At 44.3% G+C, this 14,899-nt stretch overlaps 2 protein-coding genes and 1 long non-coding RNA gene across 4 annotated transcripts; 1 reads left to right on the top strand and 2 right to left on the bottom strand.

The window, feature by feature from the left end:
- Positions 1–822: 822 nt before the first annotated feature.
- Positions 823–3,713, bottom strand: LOC125517224 (uncharacterized). 2 transcript variants are annotated; one of them, XR_015607447.1, is made up of 3 exons: positions 3,184–3,713; positions 1,173–3,071; positions 823–1,069 (listed from the first exon to the last, which is right to left on the bottom strand). It is a non-coding gene; the product is annotated as an uncharacterized LOC125517224 (long non-coding RNA). The 2 variants fall into 2 exon arrangements; XR_007287485.2 differs by having other exon boundaries at positions 1,173–3,090.
- Positions 3,714–7,699: 3,986 nt separating this feature from the next.
- LOC125513279 (uncharacterized) lies at positions 7,700–11,069 on the bottom strand. The gene is made up of 5 exons (XM_048678350.2): positions 10,822–11,069; positions 9,982–10,066; positions 9,501–9,614; positions 8,280–8,381; positions 7,700–8,075 (listed from the first exon to the last, which is right to left on the bottom strand). The coding sequence occupies exons 1-5, from the start codon at positions 10,926–10,928 to the stop codon at positions 8,031–8,033; spliced, it is 453 nt and encodes a 150-aa protein (XP_048534307.1). The 5' UTR covers positions 10,929–11,069; the 3' UTR covers positions 7,700–8,030.
- A 60-nt stretch (positions 11,070–11,129) lies between these two features.
- Positions 11,130–13,391, top strand: ATAB2 (RNA binding protein). Its single transcript, XM_048678349.2, has 3 exons — positions 11,130–11,986; positions 12,084–12,227; positions 12,973–13,391. Exons 1-3 carry the CDS (start codon positions 11,224–11,226, stop codon positions 13,230–13,232), a joined length of 1,167 nt encoding a protein of 388 aa, XP_048534306.1. The 5' UTR covers positions 11,130–11,223; the 3' UTR covers positions 13,233–13,391.
- The last annotated feature ends 1,508 nt before the right edge of the window (positions 13,392–14,899 follow it).

Raw genomic sequence — 14,899 nt, forward strand, 5'->3', positions numbered from 1 at the left:
TCACATAAGCATCGCAATCCCAAACTTTAAGAAATGACAGCTTAGGTTTCTTGCCAAATCACAATTTATACAGTGTCGTCTCAATGGTTTTAGATGGTGGCCTATAACGTGAATGCAGCTGTCTCTAATGCATAAATCCAAAATGATAGTGGTAAATTGGTAAGAGACATCATAGATCGCACCATATCTAATAAAATATGGTTACAACGTTCGGACACACCATTACGTTGTGGTGTTCCAGGTGGCATGAGTTGTGAAACTATTCCACATTGTTTTAAATGAAGGCCAAACTCGTAACTCAAATATTCGCCTCAGCGATCAGATCGTAGAAACTTTATTTTCTTGTTACGATGATTTTCCACTTCACTCTGAAATTCTTTCAACTTTTCAAATGTTTTAGACTTGTGTTTCATTAAGTAGATATACCCATATCTGCTCAAATCATCTGTGAAGGCCAGAAAATAACGATACCCGCCGCGAGCCTCAACACTCATCGGACCGCATACATCGGTATGTATTATTTCCAATAAGTCAGTGGCTCGCTCCATTGTTCCGGAGAACAGAGTCTTAGTCATCTTGCCCATGAGGCATGGTTTGCAAGCATCAAATGATTCATAATCAAGTGACTCCAAAAGTCCATCTGCATGGAGTTTCTTCATGCGTTTTACACCAATATGACCTAAACGGCAGTGCCACAAATGTGTTGCACTATCATTATCAACCTTTTGCATCTTTTGGCATCAATATTATGAATATGTGTATCACCATGATCGAGATTCAACAAAAATAGACCACTCCTCAATGGTGCATGACCGTAGAAGATATTACTCATATAAATAGAACAACCATTATTCTCTGATTTAAATGAATAACCGTCTCGCATCAAACAAGATCCAGATATAATGTTCATGCTTAATGCTACCACCAAATAACAATTATTCAGGTCTAAAACTAATCCCGAAGGTAGATGTAGAGGTAGTGTGCCGACGGCGATCACGTCGACCTTGGAACCATTCCCGACGCGCATCGTCACATCGTCCTTAGCCAATCTTCGTTTAATCCGTAGCCCCTGTTAGAGTTGCAAATATGAGCAACAGAACCAGTATCAAATACCCAGGTGCTACTACGAGCATTAGTAAGGTACACATCAATAACATGTATATCAAATATACCTTTGTTCACTTTGCCATCCTTCTTATCCGCCAAATACTTGGGGCAGTTCCGCTTCCAATGACCAGTCCCTTTGCAGTAGAAGCACTCAGTTTCAGGCTTGGGTCCAAATTTGGGCTTCTTCCCGGGAGTGACAACTTTTTTGCCATTCTTCTTGAAGTTCCTCTTCTTTCCCTTGCCCTTTTTCTTGAAACTAGTGGTCTTGTTAACCATCAACACTTGATGCTCTTTCTTGATTTCTACCTCCGCAACTTTGAGCATAGCAAAGAGTTCGGGAATTGTCTTATCCATCCCTTGCATATTATAGTTCATCACGAAGCCTTTATAGCTTGGTGGCAGTGATTGAAGAACTCTGTCAATAGCACTATCATCTGGAAGATTAACTCCCATCTGAGTCAAGTGGTTATGGTACCCAGACATTCTGTGTATGTGTTCACTGACAGAACTGTTCTCCTCCATCTTGTGGCTATAGAACTTGTTGGAGACTTCATATCTCTCAATTCGGGAATTTGCTTGAAATATTAAGTTCAACTCCTGGAACATCTCATATGGTCCATGACGTTCAAAACGTCTTTGAAGTCCCGATTCTCAGCCGTCAAGCATGGAGCACTAAACTATAGAGTGGTCATCAGACCGCGTCTACTAGACGTTCAAAGCGTCTACATTAGCGGGAGGGGCTTGTCACCTAACGGTGCATCAAGGACATAATTCTTTTGTGCAGCAATGAGGATAATCCTCAAGTTACGGACCCAGTCCGTGTAGTTTCTACCATCATCTTTCAACTTAGCTTTCTCTAGGAACGCATTAAAATTCAAGGAAACAGTAGCACGGGCCATGGATCTACAACATAGACTAGAACATGAAGGCACGCGTTGCCGCGCTCGCGCATTTTAACAGAAAAATAATAGAAATATCTTTTATAATTTAGATGATACCAATATATCTAACAAGTATGAGTGTTCGAAAGTACAATGCCTCAAATATGAAGATGATTATTTTCTAAGTACCTTCGAGGCAATTTGCTGACTTAATGTGAGAAATATTTTGGAGGCAGAAAAATAGTTGAATGTAAAGCACCGTAGCAGGGCTAACAGAAGAAAAAAAGATATGGTTTTGGGTGTTCTCTGAAAAGTAACAGCTTGCAAGGTGATGCCATCATCAAGGAACCTCTCGAAAGCACAAACATCAAAATCCTGCAAAATGTAAGATCAGCTCATAAGCTTACCCAACAAGAGATGAATATGTGACAAGCAAAAGTTGAATATGGATAAAAGAAGATTGGCTCTCAAAGTTGAACATAACATTGCTATCAACAACGACCTCATAAAATGGCTTGCACCACCTAATTAATGTCCTAGCTATAAACCATATCACGAATTTAAGTGTACTAAAACATGCAATGCACTGGAACAAAAAACACACACATGGTAAATCTTTAAAGTACATGAGCATTTGATCAGATAGCCAAAAAATAGTAGCACCAAACTAAACTTATAAAACTGATCCCATGGAGATTGCTAAAGTATCAAGGAACAATTTCACAAAGAAAATAAGCCCACATAATCTGATAGTAAATTCCTATATAACCAATAAAGCTGATGCACGTAAACAACTATGCATAATACTCCCTCTGTAAAGATTTATAAGAGCGTTTAGAACACTAAAATAGTGATCTAAACACTCTTATATTTCTTTACGGAGGGAGTACATGAATTCCAATGTTCCAAGTTCAGCTTCTAATCTTATCCATTATAGAAGATAAATTACTAAAACTTGCCCTCCAGGATTGAGGAACAAAGTAAACGAATCTGCCATAAGAAACAATACACCGACTGTTCCAACTACATCCTCTCGAGATGCTCATCACGCATCAGCACAATAAATCAACAACTTCATCCTCCCTGGAGATTATCAAGCGAGCTGAAATTATCAATAAATCAAACATAAAATCAGATGTTGCTGTTCAGAATCTAATCTCTACAGTCTGTTGGTGCAGAGACGTTGTTCGCGTACCTTGCTGGGCAGGCACGAAAGGAGAGGGGATGCTGATCCTGCGGCGTAAAAGAAGGATCAAGCGCTGGGGACTAACTACGATTTTTCTCTTTGGGTCATGATCGGCTCTGTCGAATCTCCTTCGCCATCCAGGGAGGGTCGTACGAAGAGGTATCTCAGGTATGAAACGGGGAGGGACGCGCGTTACAGCTGCAAGGGCTAAATGGCATGTTGGAAGACACTGGAGAAAGACAATCGGAGATGGATGCCGATGGCGCGTGTGGCCGCCTAAACTGCCATGAAGAACGCTACAGGAACGACATAAAAAAGGTAAAGAAGGAACCCACCATGCGGGCCGGCAGAGGAAGAGTAGAGGGGCAGTGGAAGGTGTCGATGCCTAAGCAGACGTGCTTCAGAAGCTCGCCACCGAGACAAAGGATGGCGACGAACAGAGGAGCTCGGGGATAGGGATTGCGCCACCGCTCGGGGATAGATGAAGAGACCCGGACGACCTGCCTGCTTTGCACGTTGGGCTGAACCTGGGCCTTCTATCTCACAACCCGATTACTGATGGAAACTGCAGCTAAATATGCGGAGCAGCGGCCCGTGAAACGACGCTTGGTACGTGCGTAACGACCTAGACGGCTGAACAAATCCAGCGCATTCGTACACAAGATCTGACGGCTTAGAGCATCAAATAGCTGTGGAGGCTCCTAGCTAGCTGCGTCTTACTGTTTTACAATATGCAAAAACTACCAGGACTAAGTTCATGATAAATTAAGTTTAATTAATCATATTACTTAAGAACTCCCACTTAGATAGACATCCCTCGAGTCATATAAATGATCACGTGATCCATATCAACTAAACCATGTCCGATCATCACGTGAGATGGAGTAGTTTTCAATGGTGAACATCTCTATGTTGATCATATCTACTATATGATTCACGTTCGACCTTTCGGTCTCCAGTGTTCCGAGGCCATGTCTGTACATGCTAGGCTCACCAAGTTTAACCCGGGTATTCCGCACGTGCAAAACTGTCTTGCACCCGTTGTATGTGAACGTAGAGCTTATCACACACGATCATCACGTGGTGTCTCGGCACGACGAACTGTCGCAACGGTGCATACTCAGGGAGAACACTTATACCTTGAAATTTTAATGAGGGATCATCTTATAATGCTACCGCCGTACTAAACAAAATAAGACGCATAAAAGATAAACATCACATGCAATCAAAATATGTGACATGATATGGCCATCATCATCTTGTGCCTTTGATCCCCATCTCCAAAGCACCGTCATGATTTCCATCGTCACTGGCTTGACACCTTGATCTCCATCGTAGCGTCGTCGTCGTCTCGCCAACTATTGCTTCTACAACTATCGCTAATGCATAGTGATAAAAGTAAATCAATTACATGGCGATTGCATTTCATACAATAAAGCGACAACCATAAGGCTCCTGTGAGTTATCGATAACTTTTTCAAAACATGATCATCTCATACAACAACATATATCACATCATGTCTTGACCATATCACATCACAACATGCCCTACAAAAACAAGTTAGACATCCTCTACTTTTTTGTTGCAAGTTTTACGTGGCTGCTATGGGCTTCTAGTAAGAACCGTTCTTACCTACGCATCAAAACCACAACGATGTTTCGTCAAGTTTGCTGTTTTAACCTTCAACAAGGACCGGCCGTAGTCAAATTCGATTCAACTGAAGTTGGAGAAACAGACACCCGCCAGCCACCTTTATGCAAAACAAGTTGCATGTCTGTTGGTGGAACCGGTCTCATGAACGTGGTCATGTAAGGTTGGTCCGGGCCGCTTCATCCAACAATATTGCCGAATCAAAATAAGACGTTGGTGGTAAGCAGTATGACTATCATCACCCACAACTCTTTGTGTTCTACTCGTGCATATCATCTACGCATAGACTTGGCTCGGATGCCACTGAAGGGAAACGTAGCATGCAATTTCAAAAAAATTCCTACGCTCACGCAAGATCTATCTAGGAGATGCATAGCAACGAGAGGGGGAGAGTGTGTCCACATACCCTCGTAGACCAAAAGCGGAAGCGTTAGTTTAACGCGGTTGATGTAGTCGAACGTCTTCTCGATTCAACCGATCAAGCACCGAACGTACGGCACCTCTGAGTTCTACACACGTTCAGCTTGATGACGTCCCTCGAACTCTTGATCCAACAAAGTGTCGAGGGAGAATTCCAGTAGCACGATGGCGTGGTGACGGTGATGGTGAAGTGATTCGCGCAGGGCTTCGCCTAAGCACTATGTGAATATGACCGGAGGAGTAAACTGTGTAGGGGGGCGCCGCACACGGCTTGGAACAATTGATGTGTGTTAGAGGCGCCCCCACCCCCGTATATAAAGGAGGGAGAGGGGAGGAGGCCCGCCCTAGGCGCGCCCCAAGTGGGAGGAGTCCCACTTGGGCTCCTAGTAGGATTCGCCCCTTCCTTTTATCGAAGGGGGAAAGGGGGAAAGAGGAGAGGAGGAGAAGGGAAGGGGGCGCCGCCCCCTCCCCTAGTTCAATTCGGACTCCTCCCTTTGGGGGGGGGGCCACCCCTTGTGGGCTGACTTGCCTCCCTCCTATGGCCCATATGACCCATATCTTCCCCCTGGGGGGTTACGGTAACCCCTCGATACTCCGATATGTACCCGATACAATCCGAAGCATTTTCGGTATCCGAATACTATCATCCAATATATCAATCTTTACCTCTCGACCATTTTGAAACTCCTCGTCATGTCCGTGATCTCATCCGGGACACCGAACAACATTCGATCACCAAATCACAATAACTCATAATACAAACCGTCATCGAACGTTAAGCGTGCGGACCCTACAGGTTCGAGAACTATGTAGACATGACCGAGACACTTCTCCGGTCAATAACCAACAACGGAATCTGGATGCTCATATTGGTTCCTACATATTCTATGAAGATCTTTATCGGTCAAACCGTAATGACAATACGTCATTCCCTTTGTCATCGATATGTTACCTGCCCGAGATTCGATCGTCGGTATCTTCATACCTAGTTCAATCTCGTTACCAGCAAGTCTCTTTACTCGTTCCGTAATGCATCATCTCGCAACTAACTCATTAGTCACATTGCTTGCAAGGCTTATCATGATGTGCATTACCGAGAGGGCCCAGAGACACCTCTCCGATACTCGGAGTGACAAATCCTAATCTTGATCTATGCCAACCCAACAAACACCTTCGGAGATACCTGTAGAGCATCTTTATAATCACCCAGTTACGTTGTGACGTTTGATAGCACACAAGGCATTCCTCCGGTATTCGGGAGTTGCATAATCTCATAGTCAAAGGAATATGTATATGTCATGAAGAAAGCAATAGCAATAAAACTTAACGATCATTATGCTAAGCTAACAGATGGGTCTTGTCCATCACATCATTCTCCTAATGATGTGATCCCGTTCATCAAATGACAACCCATGTCTATGGTTAGGAAACTTAACCATCTTTGATTAACAAGCTAGTCTAGTAGAGGCATACTAGGGACACTGTGTTTTATCTATGTATCCACACATGTATCAAGTTTCCGATTAATACAATTCTAGCATGAATAATAAACATTTATCATGATATAAGAAAATATAAATAACAACTTTATTGTTGCCTCTAGGGCGTATTTGCTTCAGGGTCGACCCAGAGTATATTTTACAGCATACAAGGGGGGCATGCCAGGATTTTTTGCAGCAAATAGAACTATAGCTCCTGATCAAGAATCAAGAAACAAGGCCGCTCAGGGCAGCTTTCTGAGAACCAGAATACGCAGCCAAACATCGATGTGGGGACATGCTCGTGTTTGAACCTGCCTTGCCAGAGCGCAACATCGTTGCGACACGCTCTCACGGTGGCAGTTAGAGATGGCATGGCATCTCGGAAGACAACGACATTCCGTCGTTTCCAAAGGTGCCAGCAGCAGAGGAGCGCCACGGCATCCGACGAGGCCTCGCCGACAATAGGGGAGGCGTTGAAGAGGTGGCCTTGTCACAAGTAATCTTGCTTGTGACAAGATGGACATGATAGATATCTATCATCCTTCTTGAGAGGGAGTGCTGGGTTGTATCTTCTCTGTGCTGCAGTGTGTGTCCACGCTTTAGGCCAATGTGGCCCATGTAACCCAGCAACCTATATATGTGTTGCCCCCCTACAAAAATCCTAACCCCAAAGGAATACAGCACCACAGGTCAGTTCTCTATCTCAGCGGCCACCCCTCTCTCCCCTACTTCAGTAGAATTTTATCTTAATCAGTCAAAATAGATTCCATGTATCCTGATGGAGAGTACTGCAGATCAAAGCACATGCCATTTATATATGTAGTAGTGATCTAAAAGATCTTATATTAGTTTACAGATGGAGTACCTTATATATAACAAAAAAGAAGCAGTAAACTTTACTACCAGAGCAACATCATATACACAATTTACCTGAGCTACCAAAATTAACAGTGGCACCAACCGCAAAAGAAAATTCAAGGGAGCCAATCTAAAATCGTGGCATATATATGACTGGTGGATCGAACTACTACCAAGCTGCTAAACAGAATCATGGGAAACTATTTAGTACAGTTTTTCAGAAGGAAGGGAAGACGTTGTTGAATGTTGAGTACATGGAAAAGAATATAAATACAACGTTTGATTTTCAGTCCAGGAAAAATAGCCGAGTAGATCATTTCACGTGCAAATCTAAGCGTTATTGTACATCCAGCTTGGATTAGATATGAAAATTGGTTGGATCCAGCAAGTAAGACTTAGAGCTCTCCTGGTCGAGGAAAGTTACAAAATTCTTCCAAGAGTGACAGTTATTGCCCAAATAAACTAGATAAAGCCGCCAGATATCCTGCTAGCTGCAGAAGTGTACAAACACAAGATCACGTATTAGTAGGGTAGAACCATTATTTAACGTTCTGGTAAGCAATTTTGGTGTTTCTCGGTGGATAACACATAAACTAGTTGCAGCATTTCTCTGGAAGAAAACGTTTTTTTGGTTATAATGAATATTACTGTCTACTAATTAAGATGCATTTCCTCTTTATGCTCAACTTATGTACCTGTCCCAGGATACCCTTTCCTGTCCGACCTTCCAATATCAATGCAGCAGTCAATCCTATCACCGCCAATGCACCGTTAATAGCTTCTGCTTGACGACGTTTCTGCAAAAAAGATAACAATGATGTGGTAAAAAAATAAAACATACAAGTAATAGCATATCAAATGTGTGCTGATTGTGCAATTTAGAGGGGCATACAACAGATGGGTTCTCCAGGAGTAATACAGATCAAGGTAATAAATTACTGTAGAAGCAATCATATATGCTCAAGGAAAGAAAACCAGCGATTATGCAATTGCATACGGGTCCTAAGATTTTCCCCAATAACACGATAAGACACTACATAAATGATAAAAGAAAATCATACGTCCAGCACTGAAGCGTTGCAATTTGAAAGATTAATTGGGGTCCATGTGAATGTCATTACAATCCACATTTATCTATTTACTAGGTTAGCTTCCTCCATTTTGTGACACACAGTCACATTTTGGTTGACAGATGAAGTAGACATGAAAATGGCAAATCAAGACAAAACAAAGAACCGCATATAATTAGGGGAAAGCCATGTTTTGATTCAAGTTGTTTTTTCCCGACAAATGCTGGATTTTATTGACTCAAATTGAAGCATAAAGGAGATACAAACACAATGAGCACACACCCAACCTCTGCATAACTAGGATGTACACACAAAGAACCACACAAGCAAAGAGCAAAGTCATACAAGACTGAAGCTATGCCCAGACGGAGGAAAAAGAAAAGAAAAACTCCAAAGCGATGAAAACAGCGATCGACGAAGTACAACAACGACCATATCCGCACCAACCATCTCTTGACATCACAAGGACAATGAAAAAGGTTCTCCAGTAACAATGAAACAGATTCAAGTTGCTAAGAAATATTTTTGTTAGTTTGCATCCCCTATAGAAGGATTCCTCTCAGGATTTCGAGAGACATTCGTTTCCATCATTTAACAAATTCTTGATCTGTATATATTATTGCACAAAACTTCTGTTTGTATGACTAGATAATATGAGGGAATACAACTTATGACATGTGGACTGCACTATCCTAGTTTTCTTTTACCAATAACAACTGAAAGAATTTCCCATTTCATCATTGCTTCTATTCGTTTTAGAAAATATATTTATTCCACAATCATAAATATCTATATTCCTTCGGAGGAGAGATTAATTACTAGAATTACAGGACAGAAGTAACGAACCTTCAGCTTATCTCTGGCACGAATTTCTTGCATTTGTTTCACTGCTAAGCGCTTAGCTTCCTGTGGATCAACCATTATCACTTTCTGACCTGAACTTCCTTTGCCTTGTGGTGCCTGGTTCATTTGATGAGTTCCGCACCTCTTAGCTACCAAGCAATAATACCAAGAGTAATACAGCTACAACTATAATAAAAAGAAGCCAATTATTTTTCTCAGGATCCCTGTCAGAGTGTTGCAGAATTTCTAGAGCAAGAAAGCCTCCTGCTTGGGAATTAGGACGGAGGATCATGCTACATTTTATAGAACAGTTGATACCAAAACCAGAATATCATATTCGAACAAATTCAGAAGTACATAATGTTGCACTTAGTTAACAGTGATCATTTCCATTTTCTACGCTATTAATTTACATTGTATAAACTACCAAACTCAGAACACCACTCAAACCCCAAAAATAAATGGCCTAGAAAGAAGAGCATACATCTGCACTAGCAAGAGCCAGGAAGCTTGTCACATGGCTTCTTCCATACAATATATGTCCAGATTGCTTGCATTGGATGGTCCATCTACGAATACAAAGGCGTGTAACTGACACATCAGCAAATACTATTGATGCTAAATTTAAACACATAAAGAAAATAAGTCATTGGAACACTGATACAGTTGAGTAATCTACACCCACCTTCTCCACACGCATTCAGGTTGAAACATAAACTCTCACCAAATCAGAACTTTCGGATGGTTAGTGCTTGGCTTAATAGAGACAAACTGTTACAGAAAGGATGGGCAAGAGGATGTATATTTGGTTTGCCACCCGGCGTGTTTCTAACTTGAATTGCAAACCGAATAGTCCAAGGCATTAATACAACATGCTGTAAAATTTATTTTATGGTCAAAAGAGGAAAGTGGCGGCCAGCATATCGCTCTACAATATTGATAGATTATTTTGTTATTACTAAAAGTTGTTTTGGGCTTGCAGCTTATCTCGGAGTAGGTAGTAGGCAATCGTACCTACTAACATTCTACAGAATGAACAGCACTATAAAAATTCATCCGAAATGTACGCAGAGCACTTGGAACATACTACCACAGAGAACCACTTATCACAAAACGATTTTCTTGTGGGCTAACCACCGCAACAGCCACAACCTCCACAACCGACTGGGAAAACGGACGTCGGCGTCATGAAGCAGCTCACTCCGGCCTTCAGTGAAGCACGAAGCGGAGATGAACATAGTGCGCAATCGGCCATGAACCCGAAGCAGAGCAGCGCCCAAGCAGAGCAGAGCAAGAGTGAATCGATGTGATGGGAAGAGCATACCCGAACGTGGAGGACGGAGCCGAGCGCACATGCCCGACCGAGAGCAACGGAGAAGAGGAAGACGCCCGATGGAGCAGCCGGGGAGAGGGAGAGGGAGAGCACGCCATTCTCGCTGCCCGCGACCGCCTCTCCTGCGCTCCTTCCCTTTTTTTATGGACTGCAGCAGCCGTCCAACTCCACCCTCTAGTTTTTCTTCTTCCCTTTTTACTCCTCCATACTCTTGCGCGTCGTGGTTATCCGAGTCCACATAGGTTTTTTCTTTTTGGGTCCTACGTGGGCTTAGGCCGGCCCATCCCCGAGTCGGCACGAGCCGATTTGCTTCTCCATGTGTGAACGAACTCACTCAACTGGCGCCCGCGACCAACGTTAGCTTCTGTGTGTGGCCGTGGAGGGGCGCGCGCCATGACGACCGCCACTGCCATCGTCGCCGGCCACGGCATCGCCTTCCGCCGGAGCCTCCACCTGCCCAACCCGCCGGGGAAGCCCTCCTTCTCCGTCGCGCGGCCCCACGCGCACTACCGCCTCTTAGTCCCGGCCACGCCGTCGCCGAGGCCCTGCCGGTCCATCTCCTCGCAGAGCCCCACGGCCGCCGCGGCGGACACCGCGGAGGACGAGGAGGAGCCAGCCGAGGAGAGTGAGGGGAGTGAGGAGGAGTTGGACCCGCTGGCGGAGGTGTGCTACCTGGACCCGGACGCGGACGCGGAGGGGATCCGGGAGTGGGAGGTGGACTTCTGCTCGCGGCCCATCCTGGACGCCAGGGGCAAGAAGGTGTGGGAGCTGGTGGTGTGCGACGCGACGCTGTCGCTCCAGTTCACCCGTTTCTTCCCCAACACGTCCATCAACAGCGTGACGCTCCGGGACGCGCTCGCCTCCGTGGCCTCCTCCCTCGGCGTGCCGCTCCCGGACCGCGCCCGCTTCTTCCGGTCGCAGATGCAGACCATCATCTCCCGCGCCTGCAACGACCTCGGGGTCAAGGCCGTGCCCAGCCGCCGCTGCGTCTCCCTGCTGCTCTGGCTGGAGGAGCGCTACGAGACCGTCTACAGCCGCCACCCCGGCTTCCAGAAGGGCACCAAGCCGCTGCTCACGCTCGACAACCCCTTCGCCACCAACCTGCCGGACAACCTCTTCGGCGACAAGTGGGCATTCGTGCAGCTCCCCTTCGACGGTCAGTGCCGCCACCAACTAGTTCCTCTCTACTACGTACCACATTTAAACATCTCTGGGAAATTGCTGCCTTCTGAGTGTGTTGGCTTGTTGCTCAGATGTGAGGGAGGAGGTGGAGTTGCTGGAGAGGAGGTACGCGTTCGGGGCGGGGCTCGATTTGGACCTCTTGGGGTTCGAGCTCGACGAAACCACACTAGTCCCTGGGGTTGCCGTGGAATCTTCGCGCGCCAAGCCTCTGGCCGGTATGTTTCTGTGCTCATACTGTCGTCATACTACTACTACTTGCCGAGATAAATGGTTAGATGTAAGCGTGTGCCAAATTTAGTTATAAGGTAGCACCTGCTAGGTTCTGATTGTAGTTAGGCAACAAAACTTTGGTCACCTATGATGTACTCCCTCCTCTTTTTTAGTCTACATATAAGTTTTGTCCGAAGTCAAAGCATCTCTATTTTGATCAAATTTATAGAAAAAAATATCAACATTCGCAATGTCAAATTAATATTATTGGATTCATTATGAAATGTAGTTTCATGGTATATATTTTTGATATTGTAGATGTTGATATTCTTTAATATAAATTTGGTCAAAGTTTATAACGTTTGACTTGACACAACTTTAATATGCGAAGTAAAAAGGACCGAAAGGAGTACTGTTGATTACATTAAGTAGTGGGTCTGATAACTCCTACCTGTTGATTTTAAGCAGTAGCAAATTAATTGAGCTGGGAAAGGCGTAGTTTGAAGAGTCTGATAACATTCAGCGAAATGCTTTGGGCAGACCAGTTAGACCAACAAACACAACAAATATGCAAGCATCGCACTAGGTCAAATATTTTAAGCATTTAAGCAATGTTCCCATGTTGCGTCAGATGAATAAAAAAAACTGACTGAAGCCCCTGCACAATGTTCCTGTTTCTTTGTTGAGCCTATTCTCTTGTGAGATGCATGTCGATCAGCTCTGAGATCTTTGTTTCTTCAATTGCTGCAGCTTGGATGAATGGGTTAGAGATCTGTTCAATGGAGGTTGACACCGGCAGAGCGAACCTAATCCTGTCAGCCGGGGTTTCTACCAGATACGTCTACGCCGGCTACCAGAAGAGCGCCGCTACAACGCAGGAGGCAGAAGCGTGGGAGGCGGCGAAGAAGGCCTGTGGCGGCCTGCACTTCCTGGCCATCCAAGAGAACCTCAACTCCGATAGTTGCGTGGGTTTCTGGCTCCTGCTGGACCTGCCGCCACCGCCTGTATGATCTGGGTAGTGCGTGTTGTGACTTCCACTGAAATCACCGTAGTATGTGTAGTGCCAACATCAGATTTTGCAATACAAGGTCATTTCATTTTTTAGCTCCTTGATTACTGAACAGAGGTGTACTTTATGAAAAGAAAGGAGAGGAAAGGTCATACTTTAAGTTTGGTGCCACTTTAGCAAAAAGAAACAAGAGTTTTGTCCACTTTTCCGTTGGTGTATTACGCTAGCTGCGTTGTTAGACTACAGCTATTCAGACGCGATGATGTGAATCTAGGTAACCACACACTGAAGTTTTATTATTGCGGGTTTAAGAGCATCTCCATCTGTTCTCTTTAAGCCTCTCCCCCTTCTTCCCTCTTCCTCCTGTCCCGCGGCGAACGATGACTTCTCGTCACTAGATGATATCCATGAGCTAACTAGGACCTAGGATGGATGCTCCGCAAAAGTAATTTGATACAATCTCACCCCGAACGACACAATGTGTGACAAATAGTCGAGAAAGTAGGGGAAATTCTTCCTCCATGAGCAACGACTTTGCATTTATTCATCTGAATAGGTTCTTCCGTCCATCTTTCTCCTAGTGGCACGATAGTGTGGTCCGGAACGCAGGCATTCATTGGAATCACAATGGTGACCGGGTGCACCTTTGCTCGTGACCGGGGATGACGGAAGGAGCGCCGCCGTGACCGGAGACGATGAAAATGACGAGAAAATAAAGGGAAAAAGATTGTCGAAATCCCGTCACAATTTGGTGGTGGAGGTCGACGGTGCTGCGGGGTGTCGTTGGTGGCATGTGATGGTCGGCGGAGGCAAGGAGGCCGGCACTGGAGTGGATGCGGCCGAGCGGTGGGCAAGAATAGAGGCGAAAAGTTTATACTCATTACGGCTGCTGAGGAGTAAATATAAAGGGACGAGCGGCCGATACTTTTACTCGTCCGAAGGGGATAGAGATCAACTAGATTGGGTTTAACCCCTCAAAACCAATTTTTTATTCCTCTAACAAATTTTAGAGGATCGACTAGAGATGTCTAATGCCCAACTAGTATACACATGTAATCCGTGGCAAAGGCAGGATTCCCTAAATCTCACGTTGAGGGGGCCAGTAGAGGAAGATTAGACTAATTTTCACTGTTCATGGCCATAATACGAGCAAAATCATGCCCATGACGAGGGCCCTGGCCATCCCCGTCTCCTCCACTGCATGCAATGCATGTAGGATGCATGTAGGAGCTTAGATAACCAACGTATAAATGAATATCAACATATCATTTAGGAAAGGTAAATATGTAAGTTTGGAGTCACATGCATATGACATAGATGTTGATTTAATTTACGTAGTTCATCCCACTAAAAATCAAATTATAGCCACAAAATATGACTCATGTGAAATATATATGTCCAACGCAATTGTCTTTAGGTATCTCATGTTGCACTTTTGAGTAGCTACTGTTGCATTTTCAAAGACAAATGGAATTTATGAAGGTGCTGTAAAAAAACTTAAAGTGAATGGCAATTCTTTTAGAAGAAAAAAACATGGGGAATTTTTTTTCTCGAATATACACGAGTGTGCATATCATATATTAAAGAAGAAAGGCAAAGAGTGCCTTCACCATAGTTTACAAGGTTCTTAGTACATGCTAATCCTCATCACTCACCCACCTCTCTACC

This window comes from Triticum urartu, chromosome 6A (assembly GCF_056163025.1).
Source record: "Triticum urartu cultivar PI428250 chromosome 6A, HENAU_Tu73, whole genome shotgun sequence".
Lineage (NCBI taxonomy): Eukaryota > Viridiplantae > Streptophyta > Magnoliopsida > Poales > Poaceae > Triticum > Triticum urartu.